The following is a 24,880-nucleotide window of genomic DNA, read 5'->3' as shown; positions in this document are numbered from 1 at the left end:
ATTTTTAAAATAAAAAAGGACATACAGGAGATCACAGAGGAACTCTCAAAGTTCTTTAATTCCATCACGTCTAAAAGTCAAACTCCACAGTGACACTGACACAGGTCCATCTTTGTAATAAACAGCTGAAACCATGCACGCACCCACGCACATGCACACCAGCTGGCATGAACCGTTCTAGAACATTCGAGCATCAAGTAAAACCAGGGAGGAGCATCGAGATCCATCATCTGCTGCATTTATCCTGCTTCCTGACTCCAGGTTTTCATGGAAACGAGGCACCTGAGCTCGCCTACGCTGCAGGAAATACAGGTTAGAGTAAAAGAGCTTTCTCTCCTCAACATTATTATTTATGGGTCAAATTATTCTGCATAATTTAGAATGGAAGAGACATCATCTTAAGGACCACTGCAGAGGCCGAGTGTGAGAGAGGACCTCTTGACAACCCGAGTTCTGCAGCTGATGAAGAATATCAGATCCAGAACGGAAGCCCCTCCCATCAGGCTGAGGCTCCACCTCCAGGAGTCCCCAGTAGCTCGACTCCATAAGATCCAGATGGAATCTAGACGGTGATTCGACTTTACTGCTCTGCTTGAGCAAACCTTCAACAATGATTGGAACTCCGTAATCTCATCAGGTTGACGAACATTTGACCAGCAGGTTTGGATCAAAGGAATCAGTTGTAAACAGTTTAATGATCTCTTCACGTCCCGACTGAAGAACTTTGTTCTTGCTGGCTGATAATTTAGGTCAGTGTAAGCCCTGCTCGTCCACAGGGAGAGGAAGTCAGAAGATGAACGTTGGCGTTCGGTACCTTCGGACCCTGAGAGGGCCTGTTGCAGCCATGGTTCTGGAAGGAACCCCTCCATCAGCTCAAACATGAGGACTAAAAAAAAAAATGGTTCACTTAAAGCCTGGGTCAAACACGCTAACACGCAGCAGCACCAAACACACGCTAGTGCAACTGACAGGAGGGCGGCGCGCCCGCTCTTTTCCACGAACAGGAAGTGGTTTCTCCCATCGTCAGCGTGAGAAAAAAAAAGGTTCTTTACTGCAGGAGTGTCTGTTGGGTCCTCGCCATGCAGCTGCACCCCCCAGGCCCCCTCCTCAAACCTCCATTCACACTTCTTCACATCAGTGAGGAAGACTCTCCTCCTCACGGATGATGAACAGAGGAGGGGGGCGAGGGGACGGCGGCGATGACTTGGAGGGAGAATCCCTTCTTTTTTTACGCAGGAGACCCCGTTAGAGCCGGCAGCACCTTTAGAGTAGGCTGTAGGTAAAGCTGTGGGCCACGCCCACCACCAGACACGCTGTGTCTCCATTACCTGCTGTACGGGTCACCGGAAAAACCACTCGGGCTTCCCCCGCTGCCGGGGAGGGGGCTGTGAGCTGAGGAGGATGAGGAGGACGAAGAGGGGGAGGACAACAGCAGGGAGGAGGGGCCTGGCAAGGAGTCGTCATCTGTCCGGACGCCATCGAAGACGTCGTCCATCTCCACTGCCACAGACAGGCCCGCGGGTTGGGGCCCCGACAGCACCCGGGAGCCCCACATTGGGGTGAGTTGCTCTGATGGGGTTGGGGTCTCTGAGGGGTGGGGGTAGGGCTGGGATGGGGCAACGAGGAGGGGTCGTGAGGAGGAGTCGGCCATGAGCCTGGAGGCGGCAGAGCCGGTCTGGGAGCCCCGGTGGATGCGGTGACTGACGATTATATTGTTCCCGAAGCCCCCCATGGACGCCATGGTGGTGCTTTGCTCTCGCTGGACCACCGCCGTCATCCCTCCCTCTGCAATCAGCCGGCGAATTCGAGCCAGAGCGTCTTCCCCCGAACCAAACTCTGCAGACTCGGCTGGACCTGCAGGAGCAGGAAGTACGTGAGAAGAGAGAAGCGCAGCAGGGAGCATCCGCCCCGAAATGCAAACATTCTCCCAGAGAAATGGACCTCACAGGCTTCCAGACGGAACCACATGATGTCAAGCCTGACCTCACCTGTCCTCAGGTGTTTTTCAATGACAGAAACAATGTAAAACAATTGAAGGAACCTAATGCAGCAGAGAGCATCTCATGCTCAGTAAAAGTGAAAAGAGGCTGAAACGCTACCAGAACCGGCCGCGGAGCCCTGGGCCTCAGACGAGACCTCAACCTGGACCCGGTCCTCCGCTCTGCTGCTCCCCACCCCCTCCAGCTCCACCTGGGCTGCTCGACTCGTGGATGGAGTGTCAGGAGCCATACCTAAAAAAGAGTGAAGACAGCTGTCATTACAGGAGAAAAAAACAACTTCAGATTGAAACTTTTGCATTTAAATGTAACAAAGACAAGACTTTCTATAAGGTTCTGTTAGAAGAACCGGCAGGGGGAATTTTTTTTTTCAAACCAAAACCTTGAACTTGCTGTTCTTCCCCTCAGAAAACTGAAACAACTCAGGGTCTGATAATGACTTTCAGTCAGAACAACAATCTTGAGAACCATGAAAGGCTCCAGTTTTATTACCAACCTAACGCCTGTCCTCAGGTGACTTGGGGCGTATTCAGACTGGAAAAGCCTGTTGGTCCAGATTGAGTCAGTTAAATTTGGTCTAGATCGATTCCTGAACATTGCATTTGTTCTGTATTCAGACTGTCGTCAACTGGACATTTCTGTTCTGAACCGAAGCTTATAGACAAAACCAAGTGACTGAAAATCTCTTCAGTCATTGGCCAGGAATATGAGGGCGGGGCAAAGCAACGAGACAAAGAATAATGGAAGTCAAACGCTTTGCAATCCTTGTCGAGACAGTTCACTGATTCAAACGTAATATTTTTCTGACCAATTTTGAACGTCTGTATCAACGTCAGGTACAACACTTGGAGGTGGAGGGATGCTGTTACTGAGGAAAGGATGGCTAAGAAGATACGTCGATAAGTGTTTACGACCCAGATTGTAAGGGGAACAGTGTGAGAAGCAACGTGCATGACGTTAATGAGTCTGCATTCATCCGACCACGTTTCAATGAGTGGCTGTGTCTCATTGAGGAAACTCGAAGCGAACTGGAGCACAATCTGATTGGAAACCAACCGAGACAGATGGGTCAGAGAGCAGTTCCTGGATCAGGATGCGCTTGGGTGTATTCAAACTGAAAGTTTGTTCTGGATCATCAAGGGAAACGAACTCTAGTTCACTTTAAGTGAACTGAATGTGTCCAGTCGGAATCCACCCTTAAGTGTAGATGTGAGTACCTGCAGGTGGGCGTGACCCACTGGGCTCTGAAAGATCCCTCTCTGTCTGCGTCTCAGCATTCTGCAGCTGGATGATTGGCGTCTGGGTTCCCTGTGATGTTACTGAAGGGGCGGGGTTTCTGGGCTGAAGACCGATGGCGTTCATCAGTCCCATGTCTCTGTCCAGCCTCCAGCCAGTGCGGTTTGGTCTTAACAAAAAAAAAAAAAAAACACAGCTGAGTTAACATGAGTGAGACAATACGTTGGTGTCTGAACGGTTTAAAACATTAAGTTAAAGTTTTCAGATTTCTGATCAAAAACATGAACGCTTGAAGCAGCAACCAGAAAAACACTTATTTTGAAGGTGAGGTAGAAACTTTTTAACAAGGTCTGTGGGAAACCTGAAGCTTCTGTGACAAGATTTGTTTGTCTGCAAATTTCTTACCCGGTTCTGTCAGAACCTCGAGTCCGGCTAGTTCCACTATTGTTGACGGAAAACAAGGGTTCGCTGTTCGCCTCACTGGGATTCTCTCCTTCACTGCGGTAGAACCTACACACACACAAGCACACACACGTTTATAATCCACTTTTCCTCTGAGGAAGATCAGGAAGGGCGTCTTCAGAGAGCCGACTGAATCACAACCTCGTTAACAGCACTAATTGAGCTTTTTCAATTAAAACTCTTCCTGTTGAGATGAAGATAATGACATCAGTGATCCGTGCAGAGGAAGTTTGCAGGGGGGGTTAGGCTGCAGCTGAAAGGAAAACAAACAATGCAGAAACACTTGCTGCTTTTATGCGCCACAAAAGAGGTTTCTCAATATTCTGGGAGTTTCTTTAAAGTGGAATGACCCCAAAGTTTCTAGAGCGAAAGTCCGAGCAGGCATGAATTAACCGTGCAAACATGGAGCCCATCATTTACAACGATAAATATTTACACGCATTTCACAAATAACTCTAGGACACGCTAAAATTAGCTTGGCGTTTCCGCTTGTTTCAGTTACAAGTGTCTTCCAAATATGAAATCCAACCATAATTTCAAAATAAAAGCTTTCTAAAAACGAAAAAACAAAATAAAAAAACACGATGGTAATCTAAACGTCACACCAATCTCACTTCCATCATCTTTTGATGTATTAAAAGTGTTCCCAGTGGTCTTTTGATTTCCATTATGCTATTTTAAGCCAAAATAATTAAAAAAAAACCTGTTGATTTCTAGAATGTAGTTTCTGCAGAGCGACAGGAGTTCCTTAGAAATTCCTCTCAAAGTCGTGGGAGGGGGTGTTAGCACAGTTTGCTCTCTGTCTATTCCTTAGATTCTTCTTCTTTCCTGGAACCACTACTTCCTTGTCAGTTTGCTTCTGACAGATGTATCAGGAAGATCCATGAAGACCGTGAAGTGCGACTAAATTTAAAGTCTTTGTTGAAATCGAAATAAGCATTTTTAACTTGATTCAATCCCGTTGAAACAAAAAGCGAAAAAATTTTTTACTTTGAAAAGTAAAGAGTAAGGGGCAAAGAACAGTTTGACACGAAAACGGTAAAGCAGCAACAACAGTAGAACGGTCTGTGAACACAGGCTTCCTCTGTGTTCCTGACATTTGCTACTTCTTCTGAAGTCAAATTCAGCTACAGAGGAACATGAACTCACACGGGCCGGCAGATCACCAGGTCTCCCTTATTGGTCCCGTAAGCCAGACCCATCCCTGGATCTGGCAGCCAGCGAGCAGAGTTGATGCTGACGTGGCGCCTCTGGTCTGGCGCCATGGGGTAAACCACGTTAAATACCATCTGAAACACGCGGGGCAAATACACATGATCAGTACTGGACCACAGGGAGACAACAAAGAGTGAAAACGATTTTTGTTTCTCACCCTGATGGACGTCTCTCCTCCATGCGGCTGTTGCAGACGGAAGACTTGCGCCACCATGTGGTCTGTGGTGGGGTGCAGCAGGATCCTGCGAGAGGCCAGCCCCACCATCACGTAACAGCCCATGGGGGACAGACTGACAGAGATGGCGTTGGGACCTGCAGAGGAAAAGACGTCAGGTGTGCCGTGGCTCGCCGGTGCAAAGTCGTGAAATTATGCGGGAAATCGCACCAAATCTCTTGGTGTAAAGCATTTCTCCAAGGTTGTGTGGAGCCAGAGAGTATATGGCCAGGATGCCCTCATCTGGAAAACCCCGCTGGCTGCTGGGGATGAAGACCGCCAGCAGCTGACCATCTGCAGAGATGTCACAGCTGGCGTCGTTGTAGATTTTACAGTTTGGCACCAGAACGTTGACTGAGGCTGCGAATAAAAGAAAACCCAGAATTCAGATGATTGAGCAGCAGAGCTTTATCTTTGCAAATAAACAAAAAAAAAATCCTTCTTTCAGCCTGAACATCTAAAACATGCAGAAGCTTCAGACAAAAAAAAAAAAATCAGAGATTTGCATTAAACATCATTAAATCATCAGCTGCAGGGTGAAGCTCCCAGCGTAGACTGTACCATTGCTGATCTCTGGCAGGTCAAACTTTGTGAAGTCCCACCACTGCAGGCGGTACGTGGTGTTGGCGATGTTGCTGGCAACAGCAGACTGACCGTCTCCGATCGATGCTCCTAAAGACATCAAACACTGCTCAAAAACACTGTGCAAAAAAATTGACTTTAGACTTGTTTAAAAAAAATGAGAAAGAAAGGAGCAATGAAACTACTCAAACTACTTCCACATCAGCGAGGCAAGTGCAGCCATCTGCAACATCGAGCTATCAGCTCCGCCTCTCCATTCTGCTTAATTGCTGCACGGCAGCAGCAACCAGATTCAATCTAAGCAAGGTAAGAAATTATCCAGCGCAGCATTTCTCTGGAAAGAAACAGTGTCTCTAGTTCCAAACAGCCCCTGATTAGAAAGTTCAGTAAAAAGTGATGCTGCAAACTGTTTCCCATGCAGACAGTTCATCACTATTTGATTTGACCTCAGTGATGTTTAAGGAATTCTCCTTTGTATTTTTTTATTTACATTTATGGTTTGAGCTTCTATTTTGAGAGATTTGAATTAAAGCATTTAAAAATATATCAAAGTAAAAGTCATCTGAGACCAAATCTAACTTTAAGGTTTCAAACACAGCTGTGGTTTATTTAACATCAAAATACGGTGAACAGCAAACGGTTCTGAGAGCTCCCAGAGCAGCAAACTGGAATGAACCGAGATGACTTCCTTCCCGTCTTTAACTTGTGCTGCCAGAAAAACTAAATGTTGAGATTTCTTTGACACTCATCAACTTTAACTACTTAATTTACTAAAATCAAAATCATTTTACAGAATGAAAGATGCAACACTAAAAAATCTCACAAAAAATTTCCTAAAAGAGGAAACAAAATCTGAATATTTAAATGCTTAGATTTTTAACGCATTTGTCAGTTGGACTGAAACAGATTCCCCTTTTGCTTGACTTGCATGTTAAACAGAAAAACAAGTGTGTGCGTTTACCAGCCAGAACTCTGTTGACGGATGAATGTGTCGCCAGGCCGGGCTGACCTCGCCCTTCGTGGAAGATCCCAGCATAAGGTAGGTACTCGGGCAGGAGGAACCGTCTGCAGGAGGAAATGGGATTTTAGTATTCAGGCAGTTAAACTAAATAAAAAGCAGAACCACACTTACCGCGGGACAAAACGACCCAGAGAGGGAGCCGACATGCGGGCGTTCCGCGGCGTCCTGTGTCTCGCCCGGTCTGCATTGTCACTGCAAACACAGACACACTTTCATTTATATGAAGCCATCCAGCAGAGAGAAAACTGGATCAAAAATACATTTCTTGGGAGTTTCTTTTGAGTACGAGGCAAAAATGTTTTTCTAAATGAGACTTTTAGATCAAAATCCAGATGCTGCAGTGTGATAGCATCATCATCCTACAGTTTTTACAGTCAGACAACTTACTCCAGGTCCTCAAAGTCCACATCGCTGTTGTCCATGGAGCTCGAAGGGTTGCTGGGAGGACTTTCAGAGGATGTGGACATGGCCCGCAGACGGTTCTGCTGGTACCGCAGAGAGCGCTGGCGGATGCTGTCCCGTCTGGACAGGTACTGGATCATCCTCTGAGCGTAGTACGCAGCTGGAGAAAGTCTGCAGAGGGAGAAAGAGCTGAGTTCACGCTCTGGACGCAGAACAGAACAGGCTTGGCTCCTGCTGCGGGACAGGTGTGGCTCGGCATACCTGGCGGGGTCGGGGTAGATGGGATGGTCTCTGGATCCGGACATGTCATAGCGAGACAGAGATAAAAGCGATGACTCCAGCAGCCGCCTTAGAGACATATAAAACCTTAGATAACAGAAAGGACCCCCCAGTGTGAGACAGAGCAGCTCACGCGGAGCTCTTACCTTCTCAGAGAGTCCTCGTCGGGGGGGTCAACAGGCATTTCTTGGCTTAAGGCCTCTGGTGCGTCTGCCATCCGGCTGGCGGTGGCCTGCCGGTACACCCTCTCCCACTGTGCTGTTTCCTGGTTGTACACCAAACCCACTGTCTGCTCCCCCTGCTGGCTGGAGGGCGGGGGAATGGGAAATGTAACTGCTGCTCCTTCTCCTCCTGAGGGGGGAGGAGGCGGCTGCTCGCTGGGCTCCAGAGGCCCCCTCCTCTCCTGCGTTTGAGCTTCTAGCGTCCTTCTATGTTCCTCCAGCTGCCAGGGGGCGGCTGATGAAGGGAAGGATGAAGAGGAGGGGGCCTCGGGGGTAGAGGCAGAGGTGGAGGAGGTCTGGTTGGTGCGCTCCCAGCGCTGAGAGTCGTGGTTGAAGGTCAGCAGGTTGTGGCAGGCTCGGCAGCGGTTCAGGTGGCCTCGCGAAGACGGGGGAGGAACGTTGTTCTCCACACTGTGGGAGACGGGAGGAGGTGGAGGAGGAGGCTGGTAGTGAATGATGGTAGGGGTGGAGGAGGACGAGGAGGGTCCCGGTCTGTCGGGGTCCATGTTGTTGTTCAGTAGCTCCTGGCTCTGCTCTGGGCCGCCGTCTGCCACGCTGCCTCCTAGTGACGGGTCGATGTCGATGCGGTCGATCTCCAGAAAGTAGCGGCTTAGGTTGCACCGCAGCACGTTACGGAAGGAGGCGGAGCTGCTACGAGAACCGTCCCAGAAAGGGTGATGCCCGCTGCTCGTCCCCGAAGCGTCCCGGACCCCTGACTCCCCTGACTGGGGGAAACCTCGACCTTCAGTTGCGGAGGTGTAGACAGGAGAGGAGGAAGGGGCGTCCTGCTGACGGAGGACCGACAGAAGACTGATGGAGGAGGAGGAGGTTCTGGGTGGCAGGATTCCCGGGTTAACCCCACCCTCCCTCATGCTCAGCAGGTTGCGAGTCCAGTCAGGCGCAGGCCTGTGGTTGACGTGTGGTTCAAGCCCTGCAGGTATGATGGGGTTCAAAGAGGTGCCGGCGCTGTAGTAGACGGAGGTGAAGGCTGAGGGTCGTTCTGAAGGCTGTCGGGGTTCTGTGCGTGCTGAGGAGAAGGTGGACGCCATGGAGAGAGCCGTGGCGTCAGACGAAGTCCTGGGATCAGACAGAGCCCCAGGCAGGCCATCGGCAGTCAGGGAGGGGGTCCGATTGACTGAGCAGCGGCTGCACAGGCAGACCATGCCCAGGTGCTGCGTGCAGCCCGGGAAGGGGGGTCCACGGTCAGAGCTGGGGTATTGGCTCAGGGGCACGCTGGCACCGTCTCCTCCCAGACTGCTCCCGCCGTCACTCACAGATCGGGCCTGGTCACCTCCCGCCTGAGAGGCGGGGGAGCGAGATGACAGGATGTGGAGGAAGTTGTGGAGAATGGGAGTGCGGCGAACGGGCTGGGAGGGCAGGAAGGATCGGTGGCGGAAGTGAGGCATCTCCACGCTGTCCATGGGAACCTCCGAGTCCTCCTCGTTCTAGGAGAAGATGAACACAGCCGGTCAGCAGGTTTCATCTACAGACAGACTTCAATTGTCACAGAAGAGCAAAAAACAAGTGGGTCGTTTTCTATGGGTGATGTCACACTCACTCAGTCCTGTTGTCAGGTACAGTCAATGGGCAAAACAAATATTAGCTACAATGATAAAACTAACTTGGTAAACTTATACTTAAACAGGATAAATAGTCATCACAAACTTTTATGATCTGACTTCATCTGGTCAGCATTTCTCAGTGGGTTCAACATTTCTTACCTGCTGATTGGACGGGTTCACAATCGCAGTGAGGAGGTTGTGACCCAGAGGGTCAAATCTCACCAGCCTGCAGCATACAAGCACGAGTTCATCACAAGACAAAAAGAGATTTGACCACAAACTACACAAATTACACAAACTAGTTAAAGCAAGCTGCCAGTTTAGAGCATGAGGAAAAAAAAAAAAATTAAATAAATATGCAAAACTAGAATGGAAGTTTTCTCTGAAATATGTTTGAATGCGAATCAGAGAGCAGAATAAATCCAAATCTGCAAAAAAATGATACAAAGATCTTTTTCATTTAATGAAACTCAACATCCTATTCTTCATATTTTAAGATATTTCCCCTGTTTGTTGTGCACTTCAGTTAAAATCTTTATTCATTGTTTATTTTAGTCTTGTTTTCTTCAGTTTAATTTAAAAATACATTTTAATAGTTGACATAAAAATCCAATTTGCTCTTAAAATAGTCAAACTCAAAAAAGTGACAATTGGTCACAAAACTGTCATCACACTGAAGGTTTCAGGTAAATGCAAGAGAAGCTTCATTAAATTTAGAGGAGACAGAAGAAGATTTCAACTGAAATCTGATAAAAATTGTGTTTTTCTGACGGAAAACTTAAACTCCTTTAGTGTAAGACTATGGAGTAGAACTAAAAAAGCTTATGGAAACCCAGAGGAGGATCTAACACGGCAGCTTAAAGTGAAACAAGAGGGAGGCTGCATCTGGCAGCTCTGTGTTGAAGCTGCAGCTGGTCGTGGTTTTTCTGCTCCTTCACCAACCTCACTCTCTCCGTTTCGCTGCCCGTTTTAACTACGGCAAACGGCTCCGGCCGGCTCCAGTCCCAGAAGTGCAGCTCGTTGTTGGTGGCGATGAGGAGGAGCTGAGCCGTGGGGTGGAAGGCCAGAGAGGCGATGGCCACGTTGCTCTCTGTGAACCAGCTCTCACTGCCACCCTGCAGGAGGAGCAGCGGTCAAACATCCACAGCACAGGAGCACAAGAATCATCACAGCTGACTGACTTTCTTTGTTCTTTTTGGTTTGTTTTCTTCAGTATTCATGAAAAGTAGGGATTTAATGCAAACAGATACTTGATTTTCCTTTTTTGTTTTACAAAGTGCTAGTAAATACACCAGGTGGTGTTTGATTTCAATGGAAGAAATCTTTTCATCCAAACACTTTTTTTTTCCAACAAAGAAATGCCTCATAACAAATCCAGAAAGCTTTCCTGGCTTCTTTCCAGAAGGATCAATATTTGAATTAATCTTGATTGTTTTTGTTAAAGGGGATTTTAACAACTCTTTGTTTGAAATAAAATACTGTCCTCGTATATGGCGGTGAGATGACAGTCTGAACACAAACATCCAGAACTTCTGAGTACTCACATGCAGGTCCCAGATTCGAACTTCACCATCAAGGCACCCGGAGGCCACCAGCCCAGGAATAGTGGGGTGGAAGGTCACGCACCAGGGCGTTCTTCGGTGGCCCACCAGAGAGTGGAGGCACTTCCCGGTCTTCACCTCAGTGATGTAGATGTTGTGGTTGACGTGTGTGGACGCCATCAGAGTCCTGCAAGAAGAATACGGGAGCTTTTTAGTCAGCAGACATGCAAAGTTGGTGAGTGACTGCCGTAGCACACAGGAAGAGGGCGGAGTCAAAGAAAATCAGCAGGTAGGCAGAGCTCGTCTTGTCCTTTTGTTGAGTCTCACCTGTCGGGGCTGAAGGCCAACAGGAAGGTTGAGCGAGGGCTGTCAGGCAGCTCCACCTTCTGTTAGAGCGGAGAACAGGAAACCTTCTGTCAGGTTCATCAATTAAAACAGTAAATAAAGCCTCTTTCACAAATGGTTATATGAAAATATATGAAAAATATAATCAATTTATATTTATCAAAAACAAATGACACTTTAACTTTGTTAATCTATACTTAACATTTTCATGTATTAACAATGCATGTCAAATATTTTGAATGTTTACCGCATAAAATAAAAGAAAAAAAGTCTGTGTTCATTTTTGGAAAATGTTTAAAAGAGAAAAAATAAAATTTGTGGCTGAATCCAAATTGCTTTCGCACTCTTCCAGATTCTCCCTATTGCTCCAATTAAAGGGGCATTTGAAGCTGTAGTTGTGTCTTTTTGTTTTAACATGACCTTTTTACATTTATAAAACCAACATTGGATATTTTAGCTACACGTTTATGTAGACAACCAGCGACTATTAATGACGTCATCGAGAAGTAGTAACATCCGGATTTGAAGACACTATTCTTCCATAACTCTCCGCTCGGAGGGCTAAATGTAGAGGTAAGCTGAAGCTGTAGGAATAGGGAAGCAATTCAGATTCGGCCTGTGTCACATGATCAGGCATTAGAGAACTCAATACAAAACTATGATAAAACCAGTTCTAAAGCAGTGCAGTGACTAATCATGTGAAGAGTTTGACTTTAGCTTTAACAAAGCGGCACAAACAACTGACTTCTATCCCGAAAAGACAAAAGTTCCCATGGTTTCCTTTTCTGCAACAGAAAACGATGCTCTTTATGTCTTCAGGTCTGCTTGGCTGTCAGTGTTGCAGCTGCTGGCTGGTCTTTACTCTCCTTAAAAGAAATCCTGGCTGGAGCCCATTGCTGCAGTAGGATAGTGGGTAAATGTTTGGAGCATCACGATGCAGAAGAACTCAGGCAGCGTTTGGACTATTAAGTAGTTGTGCACAACAATCGCAGGCAGGTGTCCCGTCCCTCTCTACCACTGTGGAGGCTGATGTTTTGCTGCTGCAATATTAAGCTGCATTCACACCGAATGTAATTTACATGGCAGGTGCGTCCAGTTTCAGTGTTAAGCCAATCTACAGACGCACTGAGAGGTCCTGCAGCACGTTTTGAGTGACGAGATTACAGACTCTTTTGTAGAGCTCTTCAGAATAAATAAACCTGAATTCTAAATATCTTCTGTGTCCTCCATTATGCAGGGATTAAGATAAAAACATTTGACAGTAGCTCCTCCCACATAAGGTGGAAGTGGGAGCTTTATGAACACTCTTTTGGAGTGTGTCAAGCAGCAAATTTGATGCGAGTCTAATCAGAGGTGGAGGACACAAATTTGACTTCAAGAGTTCTGACTGTCTTTTTTTTATAGCAGCTGTCTAAAAGCAACATAAAAAAGATGTCAGAACAACGACTGATATTTGTGTCGTGAGCCAGACTGTTTTGCTCCCAAACATGAGCTCACCTGACTCTGCCATTTCATCCAGCGGACCTTCTCCTCCACCAACAGCTGCAGCAGCCTCTGCGATCCCACTGTCTGGGACCCCCGCTCTCGGCTGGACAGGATCCGCACGGAGTTCCTATGACGAGACGCCATGTTGCTTCAGGTGGCCTCAGCTGATTGGCTGTTCACTCGTGCTGCTGTCTGTCCGCCGCCATCCAGAGTCTAGGCTGAAAGAGAAAAGGTTGCTTAGTGTTTATAGAGCTGAAAGAATTTGGGCCAAAAAGATTCTGCAGAGATGACGTAGTCTGCACCCAGAGTCTGAATGATGACTTCTTCACTTTGAAAGAAGAATAAGAAATCCCAGTCTACAAGAGGAATGTCAATTTCAGTAATCACAAAATAAGCCTGGATATACTCAAATGTTTCCAAGTTTTTCTCTGAAGAACTGATCTGAGGAGTAACCAAGACAACCTGGCAAAACATTTAAGGAAGTTTAAGTTTTTACCAAAAAAAAAAAATAAAAAATCATACTTTAATCCAAATGTCATCCATCCCTAAATATCATTATTAAACCAATAACAGGCTGATAGGACATCATTTGACTTAAAACTGCAACACAGAGAACATGTGATCTCCATGCACCTCCACTGTGATAATATCACCCACAGAGCTGGGATTAAACATGAATCAATATTATATTATAAATAATAATTACTAATTCAAAAAATATACAAGTAAATTTTCCTTTTAATGCTATTTTTTTACAAAGACAAAACGAGTTATTTTCGTTATATAAATGCAATATACATGTATCTTAATATTGTTAATGAAAATCTTCCCGATTATAATTTGATTAATACGTGTTTTTATTAACAAACTAAATTAGTTTTGAAACAGAAATGTATTAAAGGGCTAATATTTCATCAAATCATCAACTTGTGAAGTATTTCGTGGTTTTGGCAGCAAAACCAAGCCTTGCAGCAGTAGTTTGTAACGCACCCACACAAACACACACGCCTACGCACTTGGGACTGCTGCCCACCTACAGCATTTCAAAAGACTAGACTCATTTTAAAAAGAAATAAATAAAAATGATAGAATCCTGCAAGTTATTTTATATGAAGAGTTTAAATTAATCAAAACATCAGAAACTGTGCTTATTATATTCATATCTTTTATTACAAGGATAAAAAATAAAAAAACTTTTGCTTTGTATAACATATGCTAGAATATAGAGAATCTTGTGTAAGCGAGAAATATGTTTAACATTCACAAGTCCAAAAAAATTGTGAAGAAGACTTGAGTTAAGTCAATCCTCCTTCCTAATAACCACAAAAAAATCCTGTTTATTTCCTTTACATACAGAATTGTATAAACATAAACATAATTTCACTTATACACACAGTAAACTCAATAGGGCCAGGCAATTTAAAGCATAAATTAAGAATCAACAACGCTAATTAATGCTGATAAATATTTAAACTCACCTTTGCATATTTTATTTTAATCTTTAAAGTGAATATAAAAGTCTCAGGCAGAGTGTTGGGTATCTTAAGGCGGACTGGACCTTTATTCTGTGGCAGTAGAGACTTTACCGTTCATGTTTACCAGGACTGTAGCTGCTGCCTCAGTAAAAACTGAGATCTACAGTCAGACGAATTTATGCTTGTAAAAGGGAAGTGACATCTTTTACCCAAATTAAACATTTTAGTGAAATATTGAGACATTAAATTCATCAAGTAAATTAGATTCCAGTATCACATTTTAGGAAAAGTGGATTTAAACACGATCTGACTGTTTATGCAGACATTCAGCCTTGAACAACAACAGAAGTCTGGTTTCATAAAGGAGATTAAAAAAATGAAGCTAATTTGGGATAAATCTAACATTTTGTAGCTACATTTGAAAGCCAGCTCATTACCAAATGTTGTAGTCATCAACACGATTTATCAGAGAAAAGCCTGCAATTAAACACAATAATAATTATAATAGTTGCTCAGCCTTATGACACATAACACAAACAATCAAAACATATTAAATATGTAAACCATAAACAAGACCACTGGATAAAAAAAAAAAAAACACTAAAGTGGAGCGGTTCACATGACACATTCAGGTTTGCTATTAACTCAAATATTTGAGGTGAAGCAAATCTTTGAATTTCTCTTTGAATGTACTGATGTTTGGATATTGTTGAAACACTCCCCACATATGACTTAAGCTTTATTTACAGAAACACAAACACCCTTCTTGGAGATATATAACCACCTTTAAATGCGAGTACTATCTTTATATTAGGTATTCTGAATAGTTTCTAGTATCTGGTCAATTTTTAAGCAGTTATCTACTTGTTTTAGAGCTAAGGATAGTTAAAAATAATACAGGTGTGTGTTTGTAATACATTTTCCATCTCACCGGAAGGATTTTAAGACACAGATACAATGTTTTTTTTTGTTTGTTTGTTTTTTTCGTAATAGAATTGGACCAAATTTTCTTTGAAATGAAACTTTGGTAAGAACAAAGTGCTGTGGTTTGCGTGTTTAACCTGTAACAATTCAAGATAACATCAATGTAGCAAGAAAATACCAGAAATGTGTTCTGTGGTCTGTGGTATATCCCACAGAATTTTATGTTTAAGGAAAAATGGGTCTGGGTTCTGTTGGGTTAAAGTCTAGCACCAACTCTATAAAAGTCTGAATCTCTGCTGAAGCATCTCTTCACACATCACACCTCTTCAGAGCCTCCAACACTCAAGTTATATTTATTTTTCAGTCATTTCATCATTAGTTAACCAGAGAATGTGTTGAATTGGACTGAGCAGCAGGAATAAGGTCAGGCTCTAGTTATTTGTGGAAAACAGTCAGGATGTGGGGAGGAAAATAGCAACGAAGTCCTCCCAGAAATCAATAACAACGATTAAACAAAATTGATCAAAATCAGAAAATGGAGAGTTTTCAGTTTATACGTTTTAGTACAAATATATGTCCTTTCTGAGAAAATCTTAGACTCAGAAAAAATGAAGAAAGTAAAAGTCAGATTTTTTATTTTCTTTTGATAGTGGATGACGATCTAGTTGACTTGTGTACAGCTAATATTTGTGTACTAAGAATTGATCTTCCTAGTACTTATTTTCACTCTTATTGTTTGTTTCAAATCAAAGTAATTATTGAAGAATGAAATAAAACAAACTACTAATCTGCCTGACAGGCTGTTTAAAACGTGTAAATCCATTTAACACGTCGAGCTTCTTCCATTTCGGAATGTAGATAAATGCCTCTAATATTTGTTTCAACTCCCATTCACATTTTAAACTTTAAAGTAAGAAAATAAATAAGAGACGTATTTGAGTCCACATGACAGTCAGCCGAGCAGAATTTCACCCTTAGATTTAAAATTGTTGAGGTTTACAGCTCGACTGCTAGCTTCGCGGCAGCTATCGATTTGAAGTCGTTCGGGCTTTAAACCTTTGGTTGTAAACACAACTCAATACTTTATCAATATTTTGTATATCAACTGAAGCTGTGAGTGTAAAAACCTTGGGCAGAGTTTGGCCTACCTTTCTGGGTCGAGCGGTGCTCCAGTTCGGCCATCAGCAGCTGCTAGCAAGCTAGCTGCGGTTAGCTCGAGGAGCTAGCTCGGCCGAAAACGGAAAATTCGGCCGCAAACAAACAACACGTCGTTTGGCGGAAACATCCGTGTCACACTGCAGTTTTACTGATCGGAACCCACTGTGATCGACGTTTAATAATCATTTTACGAGATGATAAAGGAGGGTAGGTAATAATAGAAGCATCAGTCCAACCTTCTATTAGCTGCCCAAGAAGAGCCAACTGCTACCAACTAACCTGCTAGCCGCAGCATACGCAGGCTTATTAACAGAGCACCGATCGCACTCCAACATAAACACAACTTGAACACTGTTTAACTCACAGGATCTCGTTTAAATCCCACATTTTAATTAGCACAGCCAGAATAATCACTCTGTATTTACAATATAAAAAAATATACAAAAGAATAATAATTTTACTTAATTTACAATCATTTTTTTCTATCCACTACAAAGTCTGAAAATGTTTTTTAAAAAGATCAGTAACATTTTAAAGGTTTAAATCTCTACTTTTTTAAAAAATATATATACGTAAAATATTTGCAGGGCTAATTACACATATTTACCATTTGAAGCCTAATTATTAGGGGTGTAACAATAATCGATTAATTGATTAAATTTTAAATTATAATAATTATATTGAATAAAACTATAATATTAAAAATTGTATTCAAAATTATATAAATCGATTATCGATTCTGGATTTTTTTTATTGAGACATTGTAGGTTTATTTTACTATTGCATACGGACAACACAGATTTGATGGCAGCCAAAAAACAAACAAACAAACAAACAATCCATTATTAAAGTCCAATGTATGGAAGCACTTTGAATTTTGTAAAGACGTGACCATACAGTGTGGTATAATGTTCAATTACAATTTGATGTAGAACAACAACAGTTGGTTAAAATTTAGAAAACTAAAATGTAAATGGATTTGACAATAATTCTTGTTTACTTGTTAGTTTGTACACATATTTAATTTAGACTTGATTATCTTGAAGAAACAAGGAATATGGAAAACTTCACCTCCGCTGTTCAGTAGGTATTTATCTCTGAGTCACACTGGTTGAATTGTTGGGTAAAGAGCCAAATGACTCTGGAGCATCAAGTTGTTCTGGATACTTTATTCATCTTGAAGATGAATCATCTTTCCATGAGATCAGGCCTTTCTTCATTTTGATGTGTGAACCCAGAAAGGGAAACTTGCTGTAAAGAAACAAAGTCTCCTGATCTGAGCACCACAAATATATTTGATCAAAGAGAAGAACTTTTAGAAGAGCTTTTATTACTGTAGACATAAATGAGTCATTACAACATAAACTTCAGATAAAAATAACCAGGGTACAAAATTCACCAGCTAACACAGGTCAACATCACTGTTCAGACACAACAGAGTGTACTCCAAAGGGTTTATGCTTCCATAGTTTAAGCAATGTCACATCATAATGTGAAAAAATAAAAATAAAAAAGTTTTCTGAAAACACAATTGACATCATAATAGGAGAAACAAAAGCAAAAAAAAAAAAAAAAGAAAAACAACAACTGTTTACAAATCTACACCATGTAACTTGGTTCAGGGCTTACTTGGTCTTCCACAGTGGACCACCCAGAGAAAACTATTGGGTGGAAAAACATTATTTTTAAAGAGGCAGGAAAATATAGAAAAATCACGATTTCTCATCCTGAAAAACAACTAAACTGTTCCCTCCAAAATTCTTTCAACCCAAAACATTTTGATGCTTGGAGGCTTTTCTCCAGAAAACAGAAAACAGAGGTTTCTCTGTGACATAATCACTTTTAGATTTCAGCTGCTGAAACAGAGAAATGGTAATGCACAGGAAGCTGAAAACATCAGAGCAGTTATAGACGTCCATATATAGAAGTTCATCTTTCTGTTCCTCTGCCTAGCCAGGGTGGGATTATATAAGTTAACTTCCTCCAACTCTATCAGCGTCTAGTTATCTTGTGTTTGACATGCCTTTATGGATGTAAACTTCTGTCGATTGATTGTATTGCACATGAATTATTTTTGCTTTCTTCCTTGAAATGAACAATTACTAATCTAATTCTAATCTAATCACATTTTAAAACAAAGGTGACCTAATGTTCCTAAGATAAAACGTCACAATTTTTTTACAGATTCATAATTTTTTTTTATTGTAGTAATTTTTTTTATCACCCAGTCCAATGAAAATGATGTTTTTAACATGTTCTTGTGGCATTTTTCTGAGGATGGAGGACATAACTTAACTAAATTAAGCTTAAAACGGCATTTCGAAGTATTTCCTTGTTTAAATCATTGTGGGGGCTGCACAGGGGGGCAGTGGTTAGCACTCTTGCCTCACAGCAAGGAGGCCAGGTTCAAGATCTGGCTGGGACCTTTCTGTGTGGAGTTTGCATGTTCTCCCCATGCATGCAGTGATTTTCTTTGGGATTCTGGCTTCTTCCCACAGTCCAAAAACATGCTTTCATAGGTGATTTGATGACTCTAAATTGTGAATGTGTGACTGGCAACCTGCCCAGGGTGTCCCCTGCATTTGTCCAACATTAGTTGGGTTAGCCTCAGGCAACCCTGTGACCCCCTAAGGCAGGGGTCTGCAACCTGCGTCTCCAGAGCCACATGTGGCTCTTTTATCTCTCCATGGTGGCTCTCTGGCTGAAGAAAAATAAAATAATAGTAGTTTTCAAAAAATTTAGAGTTTTGTTTCTATTTTAGCAACAGTTTTTTTGACTAATTAGTTTACTGAGGAATTTTATGATAATTTGGAGTTAGCTAATATTTTAGCAAAATGCTGATGTTTTCAGTTAATTTGTTATCTACTGAAATTTGTTTGGGATAATTTAGAATTTAGCTTTTATTTTAGCAACATGCTAACATATTTGACTAGTTAGTTTACTGAGGAATTTTAGGCTATTTTGAGTTCAGCTAGTAATTAAGTAACAAGCTAACTTTTTTAGCTAACTTGGCCTTTAATGAAAGTTTTATGCTAATTTAAAGTTTAGCTAATATTTTAGCATTATATTCTAACATTTTTGGTTAAATTTGTCATCTTCTGGGGTTTGTAGGATAATTTAGAGTTTAGCTCTTCTTTTAGCAACATGTTAACATTTTTGGCTGATTTGATTTACTGAGGAATTTTATAATAATTTGGAGTTTTGCTTTTTATTAAGTAACGAGCTAGATTTTTCACTATTTGGCCTCTACTAATGGTAAAAGGTAAAAACATTCTTAAAAAAATCCCATTTTGAGACATGCAAGTTTCTTTTTATATTTTCGCTTTTGTTCAGGCTAAAAATATTTCAAATAATTCACATAAAAAAAAAAAAGAAGAAGAAGGTCATGAATGTAAATCCAAATTTCTTTAAGTAAGACTATACGGCTCCTTTTAGGTTTTGATCAGTAGAAAACAAGCCCAAATGACTCTTTTACTGTTAAAGGTTGCCGACCCCTGCCCTAAGGTATAAAACAGGCTCAGAAAATGGATGGATGGATAAATTAATGTGAATCAGAAGCAGCCAAAAAAATGCTGTTTCTAAAAGAGCTTATTTTTGATGTATAAAAGCCATTGGGCGGGCCACAAGCTCCCTGCTCCGCTACAGGGAGAGGAAGGGGGGTGGGGTTGCTCACAGACAAATTTCTAATAAACTCCTGCCGCTCTGCTGAAACTATTCTCTAGAAATGGACAGATTTTTTAAATTATTATTTTTGGCTAAAAACAGCATAAATACGATTAAAAGACTTCTGTAAACACTGAATATATATCAAAAGATGATCAGAGTGGGACTTTAAGCATTTACTTACTCAGGACTTACACACACACAGACGTTGTAGCAGCAGAGACATGTTTAGAAGTTCTCTTTGTAGAAGTTGAAGCCAAAGCGTTCACACTGAGCCTTGATGACCTTCGCCAGAGACGGAGCCCCGCAGTAAAACACATGAACTTTGCCTTTATTCTCTTTAGACAGTTTCTGGAAGACCTGACAGACACACAAACATAACTTCTATGAGAGCAGGAATCTGTAATCTCTGATGACACACTTTAAAGCTGTCACAGATGAACAAAGAAGTCAGGAAAACAAAAGAATCCTGAGTTTTCAATGTCATATATCTTACAGAGCTATAATACAGCTGTAGGTCTCTTGTATTTATGGTTCATCTATTTAGAACAACAGGGAGAACATGAAGGAGTGCAAACCCAGCAGAGGGCGATCTAAGCTACAAATTCCTTTGATTGCCAGTTTGTTGTGGTGATAAGTTCAGTAAAAATCTTGGCAGAAACATTTCTTATCCTTAGAGTAAATAATCAAAGAGGTCGTGTCATGTTGTGCTCGCCCACAGGAGGTCGAGTCTCTTGGGATTTGTCAACTGTTGGATCTATTCAGTTTTATGAACTTGTTTATTTATTTATCATCAATATAACTGCTTTTGAAACTTTTGATTGAACTATGTCTAACATATATTGATTGAAATCTTCAGTGCTGGAGTTTTTCTGTGTGCCACCTGAAGAAAAGGCGATTGCATCATCAGATAAGCGAGGAGTGTCCAGGAAGCAGGTGGAGATCGGAAACATAACCGCTCAACTGAAGGACACTCTGCTGACCCTCCTGTTTCTGCAGTGACAAGATTAAACATTGTTTTTAACTGCTGACCCCATCCCTTAGCTTTCTTTGTAACCAGGGCAACCCAATCTTGAATAAATGTCTGAGGTAGGTGCAGTTATTTTCAGAGCTGCTTTGGTTTTATGGACTGATTGTCTGTATGCAGCTCTCCTCGTGAGAAATCGTACTTGGCTCCTGACTCTGTTTGCTAAACAACTTTGACAGCAGCACATATGATCAAACTCAAAATTCCCACGCTCACACTGTTTGTTATGGAGAATCCCTGTTTTCTTTTAAGCAGATTCTGGCCAATTAAAACATTTGGTTTAATCCGGCTTCACACTGAGTTATTTCATGAAGCTGACCTCCCCAAACACCACAAATAAGGAGAAATTCTTTGTTTAAAAAAATAAAAAAAAGAAAGTATCCACTGGTGCCTGGTTAAGAAAAGGACCTCTAATAACTGTAGTCTTCCACAGCCATAAAATAAAAAGGTTTAATTCAATTCATTTTTAACCAAATTACAACCAAGCTTGGCGGAGAATAAAAAGGCAAAAAAAAAAACATGAAACCCCATGAAATAATAATGCATGTTTTAATCCATTTTATTCCTAATAATTAATGTTCAGTGCAGATTATTAAGATTAACTGTGCTTTAATATAGTTTAATATAGTTTAGTCCACAAAGGGTTCTAAAACGTGACAGCAGGCCCAGATCAGATTCACGAAGTGTTTTAGTAAGTGAGAAGAAAAAACAACATGGAACCTGGACAAAAACAGGCTTAAAATGGTTGATGTCTTTCAGAGAAAAACACACACTTACAAAAACAATGTGTTTGTGTGTAGCATTGATTGGAAAACCATAAAATGAATAAGAGAAAAACAACATTTCCAACACAACATAAATGCAAAATAACTTTCTGCACAAGTCACTTTACTTGTGGTGCACCATCTAAAGGGAGAAACCAAAACTACAGGGAAATATAAAACATTATTATGGATAATCTATATAATTTATTCCAGTGGGGCGGGCCATATTAAATGATTCAAATGGCCCCTGGATCAACAGATAACATCAAATTGTTATATTCCTTATCGTGCACATTTTTTTGCTGGAAGGAGTACCGTGAGTTTCTTGTATAGAATACCGGAATATTTAGATCTGATGCCTGATGCTGCCACCCACCCCCCACTACAGTCTGCTGTTTCCTGACATAAAAAAAAAAAATGTTCTACAGAAGAAAAGCGATAAATTAAAACTAGGTCAATTTTATTGTGAAACTGTAACTGATAGACAACAATGTTTTAGATAAACAAGACCAGCGTCCGGTCCAGTGCCCCACTTTCGCACACAATAGTCACTGGGAGAGGCTCCAGCAACCTCGTGACCCAGACAGGGATGAAGAGGGTTCCGAAAATTGATGGATAGATAATAAAATTAAAAGTTTGTATTAGAACTCCCAAATTTGGATCTTAAAACCAAACCCGTGGTTTAATTCATCAAACTCTTTGGTCTGAAGGTAGGAAAGGTCTTTTTGTTAAGAAACTGGTCGTCAGCTGGAGATCAAACATCTGATTAAGTGTCATTTTGTCATATTTTTTGGTGACTTTTCTGGATCACCTTTATCACAGTTCTGGGTTTTTTTTATTTTTTATTATTTTCCACTGTTGGATCCACATACCCGACCAGCCGCTTCATGGGTCAAGTTCTGACCACTAATGAGTCTTTAAACTAACAAATCCCTGCATCTCTGGCAGGAGAACCTCACCTTCCCCCATTCTGGCCGTCCTGGCTGGGTTCTGGTCCTCAGCCCCGTGATGGAGTCTCGCTTCTCTTTCTTGGCCAGGAGGTCGAGCGCCATCTGCAGGCCGATCGCCTTCATGTCGTTCTTGCTGAGTGCTGATGTCATGTACATGTGCATCTCCAGGAAACGTCCTGCAAATAGAGCTGCAAATGATCAGAATTGGTTCTTGGACAATGCTGTCTGCAGCCAGGTCATTTTGGGACTGTTGGGCGCCATGATACTTGTAGGAGAACCAGGTCAGACCATGACCTGATTCTCCCACACACCTGGTTTCCTCAAAGTTTTAACCTCCATGCAAAAAGATTTAACTGAGTTCTTTTGTGAACTGAATTCTTCATTCTAAAGATAAAGCAGTGGATGAAGGAGTGTCATGTTAGGAGAAGTTCTGATGGTACCTGAGCACCTGCAGAGTAATAAGCTCCACCTCCCTGTTTCATTAACCGAGTCCCAGCTTTCTAAGATCTGCTTCATCCTTCTGTTTGGAAGTCCTCCTCACCCTCAGGCTCCTCGTCAGCCTGGTCCATCTCCAGCTTGGTCAGCAAACTAACAAACCACTCGAAGGATTTCTGGTCTCTGTTGATCCAGATGAAGTCAACCTGCAGAGTGAAAGCAGACTCAGTCAGGCTGTATTTTTGGACTCATGCTCAGGATTTTGCGCTCTTACTTTGCGCAGCGTCATATCGCTGTCTTTGAGGTTTTCACACCAGGAGAAGTTGCAGCTCGGACAGTTCTGCTTCCTCAGCCGATATCTGTGGAGGACACGAAGCATCTCAGATTTAAATGTTTCACTCTGTCATGAGAGACGGAGAGGTCCAACCAGTGATGATCTAAGATACAACTGAAGAGCTAGAGTACATAAATGTGGACAAACAGGTTCATGACTCCATCAGGCCAGTGAGCATCTTCTCTAAACACTGAAATTATGTTTGAACTTCTAAACTTTACATTCTCTCAGGCTGTGAACAGCGTGTCCCTGACAGGAAGTGGTAGATGGACGCTGAAGGATGGGGAAGGAGTCAGCTCTCTCACCGGTACATGATGCTCTGCAGGATGGAGGCAAAGGGCGTGATTCCGATTCCTGCTCCAATCAGGACGGCGTGCTCTGAAGTGAAGATCTGTCGAGTTGGAGTTCCATATGGTCCATCTACATAACACTGACACATATGTGACACCCCTACAGTAACTGCAGGATTCCTACAGCTTCACAGTGATAGACTTTAACAGGCGCCTTTTAAACACACAGGTATCTGTCTGATCTTCATCACATCTGTGTCTGATTACTAAAAACAGATTGAATTCTCACATCACTGATTACCATTTAGTAATGATCAGCAGTAGGTGATTAATCGCGTAAACAGTAAAGATGCTTCTGGATCTTCCAGGCGAACCACATGACAGTATCTGAGAACTGGACTAAGTGAGTGTGATGTCACCCATATAAAAATAATTATTTCCAGCTTTGGCTGCTTGCTTGAAATAAACCATTTACAAATCCTTTTTTTATTTCAAATCCAGCTGTAATTGATTGACTGTAACTCTTATAGTCTTAAAGTGTAGCTAAAAATACAGATCAGTCAATATTGAGATAAAACCGAAATGTTCCTAAAATTTAGTCTATTTTTTCTAAAAAAAACCAAATTCTAAAAAAATCCACCAAATAACAACAATTTTAATGTTTTTTCATGTTTTCATTACTTTCTTCTGCCAGTAGGAGGCACTGCACACTAAAAAGCAACTATCAAAAAAGAGGAGTCTAAACCTGAGGATGAAGAAACAGTTGCCATAGTTACAAGCCTCTGCTAGGTGGAGCTTAAGCTTGAGGTGGAACTAAAAGTTTGCTGTCCGATTCAAAACATTCTTTACCTTGATGTTGCAGAATCTGTGGTTCTCTACAAACTTTGCTGAAACCTGCAGGTGAAGAAACACAGAAAGAACTGGGAGTCACTTTTTGGAGCAGCCATGAAGAAGCTGGACTTTTCTTCTCTTCAGAAAAATGATCTTTCCATTGTCGGGTCAGTCATGGAGTAAAGTAGAATAACAAAAGTCAGACAAAAAAAGGCTTAACTAAACTTTTTAACTTGGATCTTTAGAACAATGAAAAATTCAGAAGAGTCTAGAAAAAAACTTTTTGTAACTGTTGGGAAACAGTAAAGAGAGCAGGGCAAATCTGGAAAACACACATTTTTATGTTTGGTAGCAGCTGCAGCTCCAAACCCAATTCCTTATAACTCTTCACCCTGCTTGTGTTTCAGTTAGTTCTGACCTATCACCTGCCGATATGCCCATTACCCTTCAGGTGATTCTAGATTCTG

At 42.0% G+C, this 24,880-nt stretch overlaps 2 protein-coding genes across 3 annotated transcripts in view; both read right to left on the bottom strand.

Moving 5' to 3' along the window:
• Nucleotides 1-31: 31 nt before the first annotated feature.
• ambra1b (autophagy/beclin-1 regulator 1b) lies at nt 32-16,432 on the bottom strand. 2 transcript variants are annotated; one of them, XM_024280968.1, is made up of 19 exons: nt 16,110-16,432; nt 12,575-12,780; nt 11,060-11,118; nt 10,736-10,919; nt 10,134-10,306; nt 9,351-9,417; nt 7,555-9,074; nt 7,391-7,477; nt 7,115-7,300; nt 6,839-6,919; nt 6,668-6,771; nt 5,686-5,796; nt 5,296-5,484; nt 5,068-5,222; nt 4,845-4,984; nt 3,639-3,743; nt 3,215-3,402; nt 2,100-2,231; nt 32-1,854 (listed from the first exon to the last, which is right to left on the bottom strand). In XM_024280968.1, exons 2-19 carry the CDS (start codon nt 12,704-12,706, stop codon nt 1,325-1,327), a joined length of 4,143 nt encoding a protein of 1,380 aa, XP_024136736.1. In that variant the 5' UTR covers nt 12,707-12,780; nt 16,110-16,432; the 3' UTR covers nt 32-1,324. The 2 variants fall into 2 exon arrangements, with proteins under 2 accessions (XP_024136736.1, XP_024136737.1); XM_024280969.2 differs by having other exon boundaries at nt 7,391-7,420.
• A 3,177-nt stretch (nt 16,433-19,609) lies between these two features.
• The window catches only part of nox5 (NADPH oxidase, EF-hand calcium binding domain 5), a 10,949-nt gene continuing 5,678 nt past the window's right edge, over nt 19,610-24,880 (bottom strand). Inside the window, exons 10-15 of the mRNA XM_036212512.1 lie at nt 24,432-24,476; nt 23,598-23,722; nt 23,233-23,317; nt 23,065-23,164; nt 22,533-22,699; nt 19,610-20,142 (exon numbers count right to left, since the gene is read on the bottom strand). Of these exons, the coding sequence (XP_036068405.1) occupies nt 20,011-20,142; nt 22,533-22,699; nt 23,065-23,164; nt 23,233-23,317; nt 23,598-23,722; nt 24,432-24,476 (654 nt within the window). The 3' untranslated portion in view covers nt 19,610-20,010. The remainder of the gene's footprint in view (nt 20,143-22,532; nt 22,700-23,064; nt 23,165-23,232; nt 23,318-23,597; nt 23,723-24,431; nt 24,477-24,880) is intronic.

This window comes from Oryzias melastigma, linkage group LG6 (genome assembly GCF_002922805.2).
Source record: "Oryzias melastigma strain HK-1 linkage group LG6, ASM292280v2, whole genome shotgun sequence".
NCBI classification, from domain to species: Eukaryota; Metazoa; Chordata; class Actinopteri; order Beloniformes; family Adrianichthyidae; genus Oryzias; species Oryzias melastigma.
This window is presented reverse-complemented; position numbering and strand designations above follow the sequence as displayed.